The following is a 19,191-nucleotide window of genomic DNA, read 5'->3' as shown; positions in this document are numbered from 1 at the left end:
CAACATAAAAAAATCTCAATAGTTTAAATTCATTCCTATATGCATTGCATAAGCATTATTAAGTCAAAAAGGCAAAATATCCTTACTGCATGGTTTCTGCAATTCAATTTTTGGCATTTCTTCGTCGGACTCCATAACCTTTAAATAAACAAAAGTGCTATAATATTTCAGAAAATGCTTTTCTTTAAGGAATTCATTAATGAGATTCATAAAATGAAGGATGAATAGCAGTAAATTGACAAGTGTATTGCATAAACATATTAAATATCTTAAAAGACTGTATTAAATGAAAACTTATTAATGATATGATTTGTTGTTGTTCTCAATTTAATTTGACTTTGTAGAAAAAAGATACTCATAAAAATACAGGTATATTATAAATGCAAAAACACTGGTGTCTCTGTAAATATTTCTTTGGAATTAATTTCCAGCAACAACAAAAAAGAAAAGAAAAAAAAGCAAAACAGAAGTAATTCAAGATTCAATCAATGACAATTGATAACAATCTAGTTAAGGGTCCTTAACACCCTGTGATGTCTAATTTTTATGACAGTACGTCACACAATGGTGATTTTAACTAATTATGAAACAATGGGTGCAGCTAACGACCCACAAGTCCAGAATACCACAGGGGCATTTTAATAAATAGTGGTAAAGTTTTAAAAGTTGACCCCCCCCCCCTTTTGATTTTTTTTTCTGTTATTTACAAGTCAAATACTTGCTAGAAATCCAACAAGTTTAAAGGGGTATGGTCACTGGTTTGGTAAAAAAAAAAATTCTGTTTTTAATTTAATGTTCATCAAGACATTTCTTAAAGTCAAGCAAAATAATAATGTCAGTCATCAAATTATAAAATAATGAGATACAGAGCTCACAATTCTCTGGAAGGTAAACAAAACTCTGACAGGTCATGGTTTTTTGTAAACATTTGAATTTCAAAGTTTAGACCAACAATAAATATGACAAATGCTAGAAACTGCAGCTTATTTATGTTCAAAACGAATTATCAGATAGAAAAATCAGCTTAAAAAGAACTTTTTTTCTGGTATATTGATCGAAACATAGATGTATACAAAAACCAAGGCATGGGCCTTGTTTAACTAGCATAGAATTGTACGCTCTGTATCTTACTTACCAGGTATAACTCTACGACCGATTCTCAAATTTCGGTTGTTCATTACTTAAACATGGTCGATACAACGACCAAGGATGCTCTCTCCTCCATGGCACCTAACCCTACCTTTTTTCTTTTTTTCTTTTTTAGAATTAAATAGGTCAGTGTTCACTCTGCTCCTATTTTGTAACTTTCCTTTGGACTTTTGAATTTGAACACTGTTCGTTATCACCACATGTCATTGTAACAATGAAAATAGAGAAATAAAATTTGACCAAAATCATGACCATGCATGCCCCTTTAAGTAATTTAGAAGTCTGGGCTACTATGCAGAGCTTTTCCCAAAGAAAGGTGTGGAGGACCCTTAACTGTTCAAGAACCTTCAAATACATGTACTTCAAAATGTTTACAGTTGAATTGTTAAGTCCCATTAAATAACATCAGGTACATTTTATTCGAATTACCAAAGTACACAACCTAAATAAGTTGAATAAGACTTTAATTTCAATCTCAGGTTGATAACAATATTTTGTACATGAATAAAATATCTTTCATTTTTGATACCCCTTCTCCATTCTATCCACATTTGAAGTAACATGTATTCTATAGATGTAATGGTTGTTATCAACTGAACAAACAAAAGAAAAGAAAGTCAATAACTAGGTTGAAATAAAACAATAAAAATCAAAGGAATATTCATACAAAGAAATTAATTTAAAACACTGATATAAACCTCTTGGATGTTCTGCGTTTTAAATTTTTGTACAATTTCTTGCCTATCTAAAAGTACCCAAATGAAAAAAGAAAAATTTGACATTAAAAAAGCTAAAAGTTTTACGGATTCTTTGCAATATTTATATATAATTAATAATAAAATTTTGATGTCTCTCATTTGCTTCGAATATTCTGTGTTTTCCAATTGTATCCAATTTTAGAACAAACATTAATGGTACATGTATATGCCAATATTTCTTTCTTGAACAAGAAGATTGTAAATTATATTTTCTAGAGTCATTACATTGCTATACAAAGCTACACACATCTGCATAAAAGGAAAGCTTTTGTTGTCTGGAGTAAGAAATACAAAATTAATGAGCATTTTGGCCCATATATACAAGTCCATTAATTGTTCCATAAGCTATCATTTCACAGCAACACAACAGCTAAACATTTATAGTTCATGTATATCAATTACAATATTAATTAACTACTGCTCTGGTTTAAACAACCATGCATGATCTAGTAATTGTTTGTACAACCATTCAATTTCAACATTCATTTTTCACTGTCAAATGTTCAATATAGTTACCTTTTCCCTTTGCCATGGCATAGATCTTTAAAGCAGATTTTTTCTGGATTTTCATACTTTCTATCTGCTCTAGGCTACAGTCGGTACTGATGGGTTCCAACCCATTTCTACCCATAATGTGGGGGATAAAATCTATATTTCCTCTGAAATGGTGTTTAAGGGAGTCCATCCAATTTTTGGTGGTTTGATTGTAATTTGCTTTTATTTTTAAACAGCCTGTTAACCCACTGTCACTTGGAAAAGCTCTTTTGAGTGCTTTTTTCTTTTTGTCCATTACATGGATGATCATTTCCTGAAATGTTGAACTATATGTAGTTTTCTTAATCTCAAAACACAAGCAATACTCATTATCTGAATAATTTTTTTTTTTATAATATATCATAAACCCATATAATAGTGGGTTATTTTCATTAATAAATCCAAATTAATATGAAGATTTAATTAAAAGATAAACATCATCTTTAGGCCAACACCATCATAATTTATTGTCTGTCCGTCCCCGCACAATTGTATTTAAATAAAACTATACAAATAATATTAATTATTAATTTCATGCATCCATGAAAATTTTGTGCTGCTTTCTGTTCTACCTCCACTCTATTTTTCGCACTTTAAATAGTTTTAATTTATAAATCAGAAACAAGTAGAAAAAATATACATATAGATATACATGTACCGCCTAAAAATTTAGGCTACAAAAAATGGTAATTTTTTCATTTAAATAGGCATGGTCACGATTTTGGAAAAAGATTTTTTACTGGTTTTAAATTATTGAATCTATGTAAACAAAAAACAGGGCACGAGCCTTAAGTTGTTTACATGACAAAGAATTGTGAGTCCTGTATCTTGCTTATAACTCTATGAATGACTCTCAAATTTTGTTTGATTATTAGATCTGCATTTCTAAAACATTGTAAATAATAAAAACATAAAAATGGAATTTGACCAAAATCGTGACCATGCCCCTTTAATTGCTCGCTTGCACCTTTTTTTTACTGGATGTCTGACGAACAAGAAATTACATTGGTGTGGCCTTATCTAAAACTATACCGAATTAAAAACAAAAAACAAAAACAACATGCAGTCATAAGTGTTGCTTAATTATGCATAAGTAGTGCCAAAACTGAAAATCATATTTGTTTACTTTTGATTCACTTGTTCGTTTCTTCGACACTGGTTTGTGTCCAATGTTGGTGGGATATTTTTCTTTAAGTTTAGCCAAACTCTCCATTGCGCCTTAAAAACAAATTAAATAATATAATTTCATTAATTAATATAATCAATTTTGACAATTCAGTCATGAATATGTCCATAATGGTTTCAATTAATGTATGAAAATCCATCCATTCTATGGTATATTTTTTTTAAACTCTTATATGTAATTCTGTATTATAAGATATTCGTTTATCAATTTTGCAATTCAATACCTTGAGATAAAGTTCCCTGAACAAACGAAGGAGGGAGGACTTCAACACCTGCAATTTCAATTTAAACCTTCATTCTGTGTTTTATGTAGTGCTATCATTGTCAAGGATTGATATAAAGCACATTGCTTGTTTTTCAGTGAAATCACAATTCTCAGTACAAACCAGGATCTGTTTCTTTGGAGGCTGAGGGTACCTTGGTACCACAATTCCCACAAAATTTTGCCTTCCCATCAGCAAGCTGCATACCACATTCCATACAAAACATCTGTGAGATATTAAATGAACAATACTTAGAACTTATAGTACAAGCAAAGAAATTGAAACAATACAATTTCAAAATTTAAACAATGAAAAATTACTTTTCTGTAAATAGCAGCATAAAAGCCATTTCATTGTCGAATAGATCATTTAAAATAATATTGAATCTTTCTTTGAGTATTATGAGGGGATAATATTAGTCAGGGGCTTGTTCAAATCCAATAAGCTGGAATGGCTAATGAGACTTTATCATGTCTCGAACAAAATGATCACCTCATAATAATCAAAGAAAGATTCCTTATTACGTATATATTATTTTCAGTATTTATGTGTGATTATTAGATATCTATTCATGCCAACCCCTCTTGTGCCCCAACAATACATTAAATAATATGTAAATTTATTTCCTTTAAAATATATAAACTCATGTATGGACATGTTTAAATGCATTTCATCAGAAAACTAATATTCAACAAGATTATCTATATAAAATTGCAAACACATAAAAAGAATTAATATGAAAATGTGGGACTTGTTTGGGTGGGAGCTCTGCAATTACTGCCCCCCCCCCCCCATCTCCCCAGATAAGCTAGCATGAAACTAGAAAAATCATTACCGCCCACTCTCATTTCACTTACAAATAAACACAAAGCAAAGATATACAATTAGTATAAGGAGTGGGGGTTACAATAGACCTGCCCCTCCATCTGTATAGCTGCCAACATGGAATTCCCTACCTATTTAATAACTAATACCTAATTGTTTATAACAAAGCGAGCTCTACTGGAAAATAACAAATTCAGACCAGCTGCACATTCACTCAACAGGTTTTTTGGGGGGTCAGCTACTAGGACCAGTAATGCCTTATTTGTATCGGAGCAGCGCAGTTCCCTGTATAAATATGGTTTACCATTTAACGCTCTCATGAGAAAAGCAAAGATAAAAATAATTAATGAATCTGTACTCTTTCAAATACAATTGAGTTATGTCATACGCGGGTAGGTTAAGGCAACTCCGAGTTTAATGACCGTCAAAATTATGATCAATTTAAAAAATGTTTATTTTTATGAAAACAGCGCAGGATATTAATACCAAGTGAAAGAGTTCACCAAGATATTATTTTTCTACTTCGGAATCGACTCGATCTTTGAAGCTGCCGTGCCATGGTATCACGTGACAGTTAAAAATAGATCACTTTTTTACCTTAACAAAAAATCAAAAAGTGTAACACTACCCCGAAGTTCATTTGTATTTTTGCTACAATAATTCGATTGGCAATTAGTTCATGTTTATTAGTATTACTGCTAGAATCCTATTGTACATCGCATAAAATAAATATTGTAAATATTTATCGGAAACCCTCTCAACTTCTAAAATTTCATTGAAAATACTACGTATATTTCGTTTAAAACAACAAAGCACACGATTCTAGCAGCACTTTTCAGGTAGTTTAGGTCATATACCGTTGGTATTTACCAAAATCATCTTTCCTAATATCCGAGGTAGTGTTACACTTTTGCTATTTTTTGTACACACTTACAGAGGAAAGGCTGGTCAAGCCATATAAATGTCGATCTGCTTACCTTATAACACTCGCTGATTAAACAAAATATCCATGCCTGTATTATCCTGATTATATTCTAACTGACACTCATCTAAATCTTAGGTATCTGTATTAAATAAGTCTTATTTCGGCATTGTTTACACTGCATTCCGATAATTTGTCTCCCGACATGATCTTCTCTTTTAAACATGCTTGTGACGTCATAAATGTTAAGTATACGTAATAGAGAGAAATCGAAGATATATTCAGTTAGAAGAGTTTCTAGTGATATTTTATGTCTGTAGTTTCTATAATTTAAACCAGAGATAAAGTTAAAATCGACATGTTTCTGAGTAAAATATGACATCATGCTGCTTATTGGGACGTCATATCGATCAGAGGAATTTGATCGCTGTTAGCTGCCTTATCATACCCGCGCAATAGTTGTCTTGCACATTGATCCGTCAGATTTTTTTGGTGTCAATTTTGACCCACAATGCAATTCCAAGCATTGCAAATGGCGTTCTCGATCCTCATGTTCACACAATAACTGAATGATGAATCAAAGTAAAACTTTTGAAAACCAAATAAAATACGTAATTTCAAGAACGTCATGCGTTTAAATTGATGTACCATAAATAAAACAGTATACTTAGCATGTATGTTTTATTTATTACAGTGATACGTACAGCCACACATGTACATCTCAGTGTACATATTTCGTTATACGGTTATATGCTTCCCTCGCCTCAACGGTCGCACCGTAATTTGTAAAACATATTATTAAAAACAGTGTTTAAAAACTGTTCCATTCGTTTAGTTTCATTTAGTTTAAAATCACTAACATACCTTCTCATAAGCTTCTCAGACCGATCGCAAGACCGTTACCATGTGCCTTCGGTGCCTACTCAGTTAAAGTAAAGCGAAACTAGGGTCACGTGAATTTCCTCTCAACCAGACGCTTGTTTACAGTCACGCATGAAATAATCTCCTCCACTCTACCTCATTAAAACGTTTCAAATTTCAAGCGTCCAAAAAATAACCTCTGCCCGAAAAAAGGCAGAGATTATTATTGTGATTCAGAGTCAGATAATCGTTTCTTTTCAAGACTCTAAATCTTTCTACCAACAATAATAATGTCTTCTGGGCAAGATTATTATTGTAAGCACACAATAATAATGGAAACCGATCGAGATGATTGTGATATTTACAATAATTATCTTTAGGAAACAGATAATTATGTTGTTTTCTTTTTGTGTTAGATATTATTATTTTTGGTTAACATTTTTATTTGGAGCAGATTATGATAACTGTAATAAAGTGCGGGTACAATTATAATTATTGTGGGGTGAAAATAAAAATGTAAGGAAATTGAAGTGATGATTATTTTTGGCAGGACATTTTTATTGTGACCATATTATATAGTAAAATATAATAATAATGTGGGGGTACCATACGGCTTTCCATAATTAACCATATATAGATTATTCAAAAAAAGAAAAAAATCGTCAGAGGTTCCGAGCTTGACAATGTTTCAAATATTTGACGACCTAGATTTGAATATTAGCTCTTACTTAAATGAATGCAATGAAAAAACTTTTCAAAGTGGGTTAACTTGGTCCAAAATTTAACGCACTTTGAAATTTTATTTCAAAGTGCGTTGATTTTGTCCAAAATATAACGCACTTTGAAATTTTTTTTTTAAAATGCGTAATTTTTTCAAAGTGCGCTGCCCCAATGCAACATGCATTGCCTTTGTTATTTTATATTATACGATGGCCGATATGGGCCGGACAAAAAGTAACCACGAGTTGTGTTTGATTTGCCGGCAATTCCTGAAATGCCGGCAAAAAGTAACCACGAGTTATATTTGATTTGCCGGTGTAATGAAGAATAATGACCCCCGTAGAAAAATGACCGGGGGTCATTTTTCGACGTAGAATAATGACCCCCCGGTCATTATTCTACGCAGAAAAATGACCCCCCGGTCATTATTCTACGTAGAAAAATGACCCCTTCGCCTGAAGAATAAGTGTCATTTTCATAAAAATGAGCACACTCCACATGAAGAAAAGTGACCCCTGTAGAATAATGACCCCCTTGTAAATTAAAGTTTTTCAGTATATTTTTTAGTATTTGTGAAATAGTTTTTACACTATTGTAATTTTTACTGCTGCAGTTTACAGAAAGTAACAGAAATTATAATTCATATTCAAATAAACTTAAAGTGAAATTTAAAGAAGGGGTATAGTTTAGAAAATAAAAATCGTTCCGTTATAACAAGACATTGACGTATTGCATCGGGGTATAGTTGTCATCTTAAAGGGGCATGGTAACGATTTTAGTCCAAAAAAATTTTCCGATCTTAATGTTCACAATGCTTTAGTAAGGCATTTTTAATAGGCAAGCAAAATTTGAGTGTATTTGTTACATTTTGAATGTTGAAGTGAAAATTCTAATGTTAGACCTAATGAATGTGTTAAACGTAAGGAACTGTTTATTTATGCTTAAAATGAATAAGAAGATAGACAAATCAGCTTGAAAACATTTTTTCCTGGTATATTGAACCTATATAAACAACAACAGGGCACGAGCCTTGTTTACATGACAAAGAATTGTGAGCCCTGTTACAACTGACCCTCAAATTTCATTTGATCAGTAGAAATGCTTTCCTTAAGCATTGTAAATAATGAGAACAGAAAAATAGAATTTGACCAAAATCGTGACCATGCCCCTTTAACAATTACATTTACATATATCTATGGTGTTCCGATAGGGCCACTCCGACCTTAATATAGGGCGAAGATGCGAAGTTGCAAAGGCGATAGTGCGAAGGCGAAGGAGCAAAAGTGCGAAGATGCAACGACGAAGCGCGAAGATGTGATGCCTAAAGTGCGAAGGCTAAGGAGCGATACGCTCCTTCCCAACTTCGCACTCTGGCCTTCGCATTTTCGCACTTTCGCCTTCGCCCTTATTGATTGCATTCAGCAAGTCTCGGTCGATTACATAGAATTTAATGCAGGCACCGCCAAGGTTTTTCGTATTATTGGTACGTATGCGCTAGGCCATAGCGCTTACTATGAATGTTTATAAATATTTTAATGTGTACATGTGACATATATGTTTACCAATGCTGGCTATGCCTAATCATTATATACTCCACACAAAATTTAATGTCCACCATAATGTGTACATACATGTATGCACTTCCAGACTCCTATCACTTACCAGCTGTCTGTTTACCGTGGACCAAACACAGTAACATTCTTATTTCATTATGCGACAGTCCTTGCTTATGCATGGATCTAGAGGGGGAGAGGGGGAGAGGGGGACCGTCCCCTAGGGAAAATTTAATATTAATAATTTCACGCAGTAAAAGGGGAGAGGGGGTCCGGACAGTGTCCCCCTGAATTATTTAATTTTATTAATTTTATAAAAATAAAATTTCCAAAATATGCCTCGGAACCCTTAAACGATAGAGAGCTCCGCAATTATAAAACATAGGTGATCACAAATTACAAACAGAGACGAGGCATCACCTTTATGAGGCATCACCTTTATGAGACTACCTTTATCATATTATATGAAAACCATCCTTTATGATCTTGGATATTCATGGATTCTGTTATGATACATTATCGTATATCATCTGCTAAAAAATTGTATGATAATCATTTGATCATATGTTAATCAATACAATAATATAAAATTAAAAATTGCATCCTATATACTTACAATATATATCATATAATAGCATAAAATACCGTACAAAAATTGTGAGATATGATATTGTATCGTATGGTATGACATTGTATTGTGTTATACATTATTTTATTTGATCAAATAAAACAATATCATAAAACATAATACAATATATTATTATATGAAACAATATCATATTGCAATAAAACATCATAACATTGAAACATGTGTTATTATATTGTATGATATAGTATGATATTGTATTATATGATACTTTATTACATACTTAGTAATAAATACCGGTTTTTTGCACATGTGATACAGATGACATCACAAAATCCGTATCGGCCTCCGGGGCTGATACAGGTTATCAGCCCTCCAGGGCTGATACGGATCCGTATCACACCCCTTGTGGAACTCCTCTGCCTTTTTCGCTTTGGCATTTTTGCATGTTTACAGACGAAAAATAAAAGATTTTGAGTTACAGTCGACATTTTTAAGTGCAGTTGAAAACTTCAAATGCTAGCAAATGTTTTAAAGCAGTCAACTTTTAAAACCTGATGAAATTCCGTTCTGTAGCTTCATGTTTGTTAAACTTAAACTTAATTTATTACTAATTATGTAATAAATATAATAATAAATACCCTTTTTCTATATCACAACCTGTATCAGCCCTCGACCAATATCATCCCTCGGGCCTTCGACCCTCGGGCTGATATTGGAGTCTTGGGCTGATACAGGCTGTGATATGGAAAAGGGTATGTATTATTCTCTATATATCATATAAACCAATATCATATTATACAATATCGTATGATACGATATTGTATAATATTACAATATCATTTATACAATTTCATTTGATATAATTTTATATTACAGAAACCAATATCATATTATACAATACTGTATGATGCAATATCACAGAATATACAATATTATATCATAGAATGCAATATTATATTTTGCAATATCATATGTAATAGTATAATGTGATTTAATAATTACTTAATAAAACAATATAATATTATACAATATTGTATTATAATATACAATAATATACTGAACAATATCATGATACAATATCATATCATAAATATAAAAAAAATACAATATTATATCGTATCATATAACGTTTTACAATATAACATATGGTATTATATTGTCTCCTATTAAACAAGAGTGTTTCATATCATACAATACTGTATCATAGATATCATGTTATATCTTTTAACAACATCTACATCTATCTATCAACCAGGTTTGAGTGAGGTAGGAGATTTCTTTAGCATCCTTGATAATGCTGATCAGGCTCTGCATCTGAAGCAACCTCTGCGTTTCATTTATAATATAGTTAAATCAACTATGCAAGCTATCATCTATAAAACATGTGACCTGTTCAGAAAAACTAAACCTCATCAAGCATCATAAACCTATGGCTCAGATTCAGCATTCAAGCCTGCCAGGTGCATCAGTATCATAAGACGCACCATCCATGAAAGTTTGGTGAAGTTAGGACCAGTAATAACTAAGATATCATCATCAGAGGGCACCAGCAATTAAAAACTTTACCTCCTCAGGCATCCCAAACCTATGGCTCTGATTCAGCATCCATGCCTGTCAGGTGCATCTGTATCATAAGACTCACCATCTATTCAGGTTGGGTGAAGTAGTAATAGCTTAGATACAGGACCTGCACCAAAAACTTTAACCAGCTCCGGACGCCAATGCCGGGAGTATAGCATAAGCTCCCCTTGCTTTCGTCTCGGTGAGCTAAAAAGGCGAAAGCGCGAAGATTCGAAGGCGAGAGTGCGAAGTTGCAAAGGCAAAGAAGCGATAGTATTGTCACTTTTTCGCCTTCGCAACTTGGCACTTTCGTCTTCGCATGTTCGCGCTTCGGCGTAGCATCTTTTATATTCTTCCTATTGTTCATGAATTATACTTGCATTGAGGATTTCCACTATTACAAACTGCTGGGTATGCAAGTGCATCACGCGGAATTAATGATGAAACCAAAATTTTTTAAAGTTTACTCCACTGTTATACTCTGTCCCAAGTTTTTGCTTCCACCACTTTTTGCTTGATATTTCAATAATAGTAAATACCTTTGTGCTCAAACTACGTTCATCCACTAATATAAAAAATGTCCAGATTATCTGTTTTGAAACGCCCCCTCTACCGCTTCAGGTTTCAATACACATCCCGAAATTGAAAGTCTACGGAGATTTTGCATTGCAACAGCCATTAATAAGCCCGGATGATAACGTTAAAAAATTGCGCGATGTATTCCGAGTGTATTCCGAATGGAGAAAAGATGTAAACATTCCCCATTATAAATCTCCGTAAGGAATCTGTTTTCGTTCCTGTGAATTTTTCCGAGTGGAGAGGGATAATTGTTCAATGAAGATATCTTGGATATATTCCCTTTTAACGATTTCAACTGTATTTCTTTCACAGGTATGTGTAATTTTATTAAAAATCATCAAAAAGCGATGGAAGCAATAACTTGGGACAGACTATAGGCATTATAACCAAGCTGAAGTTAGTAGGCACTGACAGCAGCCATTACGCCAGTAGAGGTTAACAGCCAATAAGGAAAATCGTCAAAGTACTGAGAAAATATATTTTACTTTATCGTCGGCATACTTTAGTAAGTTTAGTTAATACCAAGATGATTTATGCAACAATAGTTTGTATGAGCATTTGTTACTTTGGATACAATAAAGATCGTGTGATCAAAATCAAGGGGGATATAAACCACCTAACATGGGCCCTATCCTCTTATCAACGCTTTAAGAAACAATCTTTTCTTATTATAATCGATCAGTATTTATTATGTATTAAGATTTACTATAGTCAGGTACTCTTCACACATTTGCTCTAGAAGAATAAAGTTTATTCATGATGACAAAGACAACATTACAACAAATGTTTAGAATATTGATGTTCATGTATCACATAGAAGAAAACAAAACTAACGCAAAATGATTTTTTAAAAATCACTGTCCTCACGAAATGTAAATAAGAAGAATTCATATTCCTACGTTACTTGTCCCCTTAGTCTTTTTCCATAAAGATATATACATGTATCATTCTAAGATTGACAATTCATTCACCAGTGAATATTGCTTATTATTCTTTCATGATTATTGTTCGTTAATTATCACCCAATATCCTCATCGTGTATGAACCTGTCTTTATTTGCGTCATTTCCCGTCGTATGTCGATGAGAGAAGTGACGTAACTGTTAACAATCAATTTACGGCAATATAAGAGTGTTTTGTGTATGCCTGCTACGGATATGAAAAACTAAATACAGCGATTTATTTTACAAATTCGGTGTTTATAACTTCAAAAGCAGTTGAACAGAGTAAAAAATTAAGCAAATTTTAAAGTCATATCTTGGATACGGTGTAACCAATTTCTATTCATGTTTACAGGGGGGGGGGGGTCATTTTTCTATGGGGGTCATTTTTCTTCATGTTTAACATGAAGAAAAATAACCCCTGGGTCTTTTTTCTTCAGAAAAATCCAATTATTCTTCAGCTAGGGGGGTCATTATTCTACGTAGAAAAATGACCCCCGGTCATTATTCTACGGGGGTCATTATTCTTCATTACACCGGCAATTCTTAGATGCCGGCAAATCTCAAACGTGGGCCAATCTTACTTATTGTACAATTAAAATACCAGAGGATATAGAGGTCAAAAAGTCTCGTTATCTTAATTGACAAAAGGATGTGACAAAAACATGGCAGTTTTACTCGCAACGTGCATTATTAATGACATCAAACAGAACACAAGAGCAAATTAAAAAAAAAGACGGTATCAAAACATTCAGACATGTCTTAAACTCATTGGAAACCGACACTCTTAATGAAGCATTTGGTCAATTGCTTATATATCATAACTAATTAAGATCGTTTCGGCGGTATTAATAGCACATGTGACATTTCAAATTTGTAATATGGCCCACTTCGTCAGGAGCTCACCTTATACATAAATCAATTAATCTCTTTGAACTTCATTTGGTTTTAATTTGGATCTAATGATAAGATCACCTATATTTTTGTGTTTACTGTATGCAACCATAGGAGGTGTTGTGAATAATTTTTGCATACTTCGTCATGTTGTATGTTATCCCAGTATTTCATAAGTCGTTTCCTTAATTCGTTTATACAAATTTGGTCACCAAAACATTAGATACAGCCTTTTTATTGTGTTCTTCTTTTATTTTTTTTAGAAGATTAATTCTATTTGCTGAAATAGTTTCTTGCATGATAGGTTCAATTTCTGATTGTTTTTAATCTCTCTTTTTTAGATGAGTTTTAAAGTCTTTAAAAATACTTTGTAATACAGCCTGATCACTAGTATTTCTCAGATGTCTGGTACATTCTCCTTTAATTAGACCCTTGAAAACTGATGAGCTATGAGCACTTTGTCTGTGCAGGTATTGGAAGCTGTTAGTAGGTTTGATATATGAGCGAATGTCTAATCGCTGGCTATCTGAGAATCTTGTTTTCTTGTATATGGTCGTGTCTAAAAAATTGACTGGTGTGAGATAATTCATAAGTAAATCTCAGATATTTATGACAAGAGTTCCCTATGTCAAAAAATTCTTTAAATTCATCCGGGCTTCCATTAAATAGAATAAAGCCGTCATCTCTATATTTGCCGTGATAAATAAGTTTCGAAAGGCCCTCAACATTGTCGGCGCGCAATTCCCCCCTTACTTCTCCTCATACTTTTCTTCTTTTCAACCCTTTCGACCAATTAAGATAACTTGACTTTTGTGACCTCAATCTTCTGGTATTTTAATTAAACTTTAAATATAAGATTTGCCCACATTTAAGATTTGCCGGCATCTAAGAATTGCCGGCAAATCAAACACAACTCGAGGTTACTTTTTGCCGGCATTTCAGGAATTGCCGGCAAATCAAACACATCTCATGGTTACTTTTTGTCCGGCCCATATCGGCCATCGTAATATTATGAAGAAATGAGCATGCATATATAAAAAGTTACAAGATATTGCAAACTTTCAGGATCAATATTTATCCGGGCCACGCATGTTACAGTGTATCCTGCATGTAGATAAATCATACATATCCAATGATCCAGTAAAATCGACCTAGCTGCGCGTATAAAAGTACACAACTCAAGTACACACAAGTTGAATTCATTCAAAACATATTTTTAAGTGTGATTTAAAAAACAACCAACAACAAAAGTTAATAACTACATGAAATCGACAAATGTTTTTTTCCCTGATGAATAGGAAATATGCCAAGGATTTACCCCGGTTGTACCTATTGTTCTTGTTTTCGTTAGAGTTTGTCCAGGCACGAAAATTGGGTTCGAATTTTGAATCAAAATTTTCTACAGGGCTAGCCCCCTAAATTTTTCAATCACTTGTATCTAAAAAATAACGACAATTTTAGAGAGGAATAAGAACAAAAAATATTCGTGTTCGTCATACATTTTGTATGAACCCAAGAAAAAGGGGCTGGCCCCTTTTATTAGGAGACTCGTAAAGTCAGTTGCAATTAAAAATGATCAAGATTTTTTTAATGCAATATAGAAGCAAAGTTATTGATCGTAACTATATCTGTTTGGAAAACTCATTGCCACACCATTTATCACGTAATTAGGGATTTTTAGGGGACTGAAATCTCTGATCTTCAATGCGCCGTATGTAAAAAAAAAATGTTGAGCGTTGTTGATTGCTATTGTCAAAAATTTTGGCAATCCTATACTTAATCTGAAAAGGGTTGAGGGTTCTAAATCTTTATCGATATTTCATCGTATCGTTTCAAAAAATCGAACGGAAGATTGTATTTAGTTCATTATTATCATTGTTAATATTATATTATCTGTTTTACGTCGATTAATCAAGATAAAATTTATTTTTTTATTTATAGATATGCATAAATCTGAAAAAAAAATCATAAAACTGTTAGATGATCCATGTAGATAAGGAGGTAGAACATCATTTTGTTTCATTGTTCGCCCACCCTGTGTTCGAACAGGCATTCATTAATTATGTTTTTTTCTGAAACTAATATAAATTCAAACATGGGAAATCTTTAAAATCTTAGTACTGTTTTTCAAACGACATATGTGATAAATTTGAGGACGAATTTACGTTATCTTTATTTGAATAATAGCTTGAAAAATGTATAGATTGGCTGAACTTATTTAAATTCATAACTTGACTTATTTTTCTGATATGAACCCGTCCAACTAGACGTTATATATCGTTTTGAACAATGATATCCTTTCAATTGAACAATAGTATTTGATATAACTTTTAATCGAATTAAATATTTAACTATGCAAATGTTGAAGCGATGCTTTATTTTTCTATAATACAGCGCTCGTGAGATTATAGAAAACACGATGCATTATGTCGTTTGAAAATCAGTACTAATACTTTAAAGATTTCCCACGGTTGAATGTATATCAGATTTATTTATATTTATATATAAAACAGATTTTGTTTTATTTAAAACTAAGATGTGCTTGTTTTCAGTCATTGTTCTTCATAAGGGTGTTTGTATGAAATGAGTAAAGTTTATAGTAAAGATTATAGTAAAGTTTCGCGTTTATTCGAAATATTAACGCTTTTATTCGCGAAAGTTACGCGTTTATTTGCGAATTTTTGCGTTAATTCGCGAAAGTTACGCATTCATTTGCGAAAGTTTTGCCTTAATTCGCAATAGTTTCCCGTTTTTACTCAACAGCTAGTGTTATAAAGTTTTGCGAATTAATGCGAAACTTAAACATAAATATTGTCATTTATACATGACTGAAAACATACATATTTAATTTAAAATGAAACAAAATGATCTTATTATATAAAGATTAAATGAATCAGATTAAACTTCATACAAATTGATATGAATTAAAACGTAGGAAATCTTTAAAATTTTAGTACTGATTTTCAATGGACATACTGTATCGCGCATATCACATACTCATTGGCACTGTATTATAGAAAATGAGGCATTAACATATTTGCATTGTATCATTGCCCCTCCCCCCCTCCTCATTTTACAGGACCATGTAAAAAGGTATCCCCCCGCCCGCCCAATGTTTAGGATTTTTTAAAGTATTTTTTTCGTTTAGATTTTTAAGATGAGTCCCCCCCCCCCCCCCCCCCCAAACACACACACTTTCAAATTGAAAGTTGTAGAATTGAAAGGGTATCATTCAAAACAAAACATTTTTAAACAATCAAAAAAAAAAAAAATAAAGCATGTTTTCAAGCACTTAATGTTATGAACAATTCTGTAGACTAAACATGCAATTTTAACACAGATGCTTATCAATTGATTTTTATAGTCTCTAAACACATTCATACTGTAAAACTATATTCATAGCTTTTATTTTTGAGGCAAAGATGCATGAAACAACATTCCTACCCCCTCCCCCCCAAAAAAACAATGGACATGACCATCGACACCACCTAACCCCCTCCTTTTGTGTAAAACCTCCGATTTTAATCCCGGATGTAACAAGAAATTTGACGATTCCTGTCTTACCCAACCCGACCTATTTCTTAAATATACGTATAATTTGTCGTGCCGAGTACTGAAATCAATACGCGTTTCTACGGAATACTTTGTTTATTTGCTGAACAAATGAAAAGATTCCTAACTTTACACTTTCATCAATAATGGAATCATAAATAAAAGATTGAGAAAGATTTAATGGATTTACGGTATAAAGCAGTATAAAAAACCGCATTCTGTTCGGCAGTTTAAACGTATAGCTTACGTTAACTAAAATTAATTTTTAATGTTGCACAATACATGCGCTGATGCAAAGCTTTTTCTGGGGGAGGGGGGGGGGTCCGAGGATATTTATATTTGCCGGGAAAATGGGAATCCGATGCATATTTTTGGTACTTTTATTCGTATTTTCAAATAATTGTTATAAAGAAAAATCTATCCAACCGAAATTTTCAATAATAATTTTAAAGATTTGATTGTGCATGTTTTTAAAATATGATATTGAATATAACACGATATTGAATATTCAGATTAAATTAGGAATATAGATATTAAATACGAATATAAATCACAGGCTTTTATTTAAATAATAGTCACTAGATATTGATCCGTATAAAAGTGGAGGTTTATATTGCTGTAAACATCATATATATAGATTTTCTAAAAAAAATCGTCTGAGCTTCTAAACTTTTTAACAGCGTTTATTTGAGTCAACTATTTATTTTCTACCTTCAAGTACATAACGTAAAAATACAATTGTTTATACTTATACTTCAATTTATAAGTATTAATGCGTTATGGTAGATAATTAGATATTGAAATTATATTAGTAAATATTTCCAAGAGCGTCTTGTAAAAGACAATGTTTAATTGTTATGTTATAAAGAAATAAACGTGCTTTTATAAATAGTGACAAGCTGTTGCAAACATTCAGGATCTAGATTTCTGTGCAAATAGTTATTTGGGTCACGGGTATTACAGTATATCTTGAAGAAATTATTTATTATAAATATGAACTCAATTTAATGATCCAACAAATTCGATCTTACTGCATAAATGTGCACAATTAAGTACAAAAAAGTTAAACACATTTCTTCAGAAAAGTTAACAACCACATTAAATTGAGAAATGCTTCTTTTTTTCTTATGGATTTTAATAGATCCTCAAATTTAGTTGCTGCATTAATCTATTAATTACAACAAATTTTCTGATAATAAAAGAGGAAACATCTTTTTTTTTCTTGTTCCTCGTTATCAGTTATGACTCAGACAATCAGGTCATCTTAAGACAGCTGCAAACAGAATGCTAAACCATTTTTTAAAAATAACTTTTTGACCGCCGATTTTGACCAAAAAAAAAAAGACAAAATTTCCGACAGGGAAAATATTTATACATTATCGATATATTTTCTATAGTTCAAAATCAAAATAAATTCAAACGGATGTTTTTCAGATGAAAAAATAATGGACATGACCATCGACACCACCTAACCCCCTCCTATTGTGTAAAACCTCCGATTTTAATCCCGGATGTAACAAGAAATTTGACGATTCCTGTCTTACACAACCCGACCTATTACTTAAATATACGTATCATTTGTCGTGCCGAGTACTGAAATCAATACGCGTTTCTACGGAATACTTTGTTTATTTGCTGAACAAATGAAAAGATTCCTAACTTTACACTTTCATCAATAATGGAATCATAAATAAAAGATTGAGAAAGATTTAATGGATTTACGGTATAAAGCAGTATAAAAAACCGCATTCTGTTTGGCAGTTTAAACGTATAGCTTACGTTAACTAAAATTAATTTTTAATGTTGCACAATACATGCGCTGATGCAAAGCTTTTTCTGGGGGGGGGGGGGGTCCGAGGATATTTATATTTGCCGGGAAAGGGGGAATCCGATGCATATTTTTGGTACTTTTATTCGTATTTTCAAATAATTGTTATAAAGAAAAATCTATCCAACCGAAATTTTCAATAATAATTTTAAAGATTTGATTGTGCATTTTTTTAAAATATGATATTGAATATAACACGATATTGAATATTCAGATTAAATTAGGAATATAGATATTAAATACGAATATAAATCACAGGCTTTTATTTAAATAATAGTCACTAGATATTGATCCGTATAAAAGTGGAGGTTTATATTGCTGTAAACATCATATATATAGATTTTCTAAAAAAAATCGTCTGAGCTTCTAAACTTTTTAACAGCGTTTATTTGAGTCATCTATTTATTTTCTACCTTCAAGTACATAACGTAAAAATACAATTGTTTATACTTATACTTCAATTTATAAGTATTAATGCG

General features: G+C 32.1%; 1 protein-coding gene across 1 annotated transcript; it reads right to left on the bottom strand.

Moving 5' to 3' along the window:
- Positions 1–82: 82 nt before the first annotated feature.
- LOC128182559 (uncharacterized) lies at positions 83–6,686 on the bottom strand. Its single transcript, XM_052851274.1, has 6 exons — positions 6,501–6,686; positions 4,013–4,115; positions 3,851–3,898; positions 3,568–3,659; positions 2,424–2,715; positions 83–138 (listed from the first exon to the last, which is right to left on the bottom strand). Exons 2-6 carry the CDS (start codon positions 4,113–4,115, stop codon positions 104–106), a joined length of 570 nt encoding a protein of 189 aa, XP_052707234.1. The 5' UTR covers positions 6,501–6,686; the 3' UTR covers positions 83–103.
- Between the last annotated feature and the right edge of the window lie 12,505 nt (positions 6,687–19,191).

This window comes from Crassostrea angulata, chromosome 4 (genome assembly GCF_025612915.1).
Source record: "Crassostrea angulata isolate pt1a10 chromosome 4, ASM2561291v2, whole genome shotgun sequence".
In the NCBI taxonomy this organism is placed as follows: domain Eukaryota; kingdom Metazoa; phylum Mollusca; class Bivalvia; order Ostreida; family Ostreidae; genus Magallana; species Magallana angulata.
This window is presented reverse-complemented; position numbering and strand designations above follow the sequence as displayed.

What these genes read in the sequence shown, in the direction of transcription:
- LOC128182559 (XM_052851274.1), bottom strand. Translation starts at nt 4,115, where the DNA reads ATGTTTTGTATGGAATGTGGTATGCAGCTTGCTGATGGGAAGGCAAAA. An exon ending in TCAGGGAACTTTATCTCAAG is followed by an intron (nt 3,660 to 3,850) that starts GTATTGAATTGC and finishes TTTGTTTTTAAG; the next exon opens with GCGCAATGGAGAGTTTGGCT. An exon ending in TGCCATGGCAAAGGGAAAAG is followed by an intron (nt 139 to 2,423) that starts GTAACTATATTG and finishes GTTTATTTAAAG; the next exon opens with GTTATGGAGTCCGACGAAGA.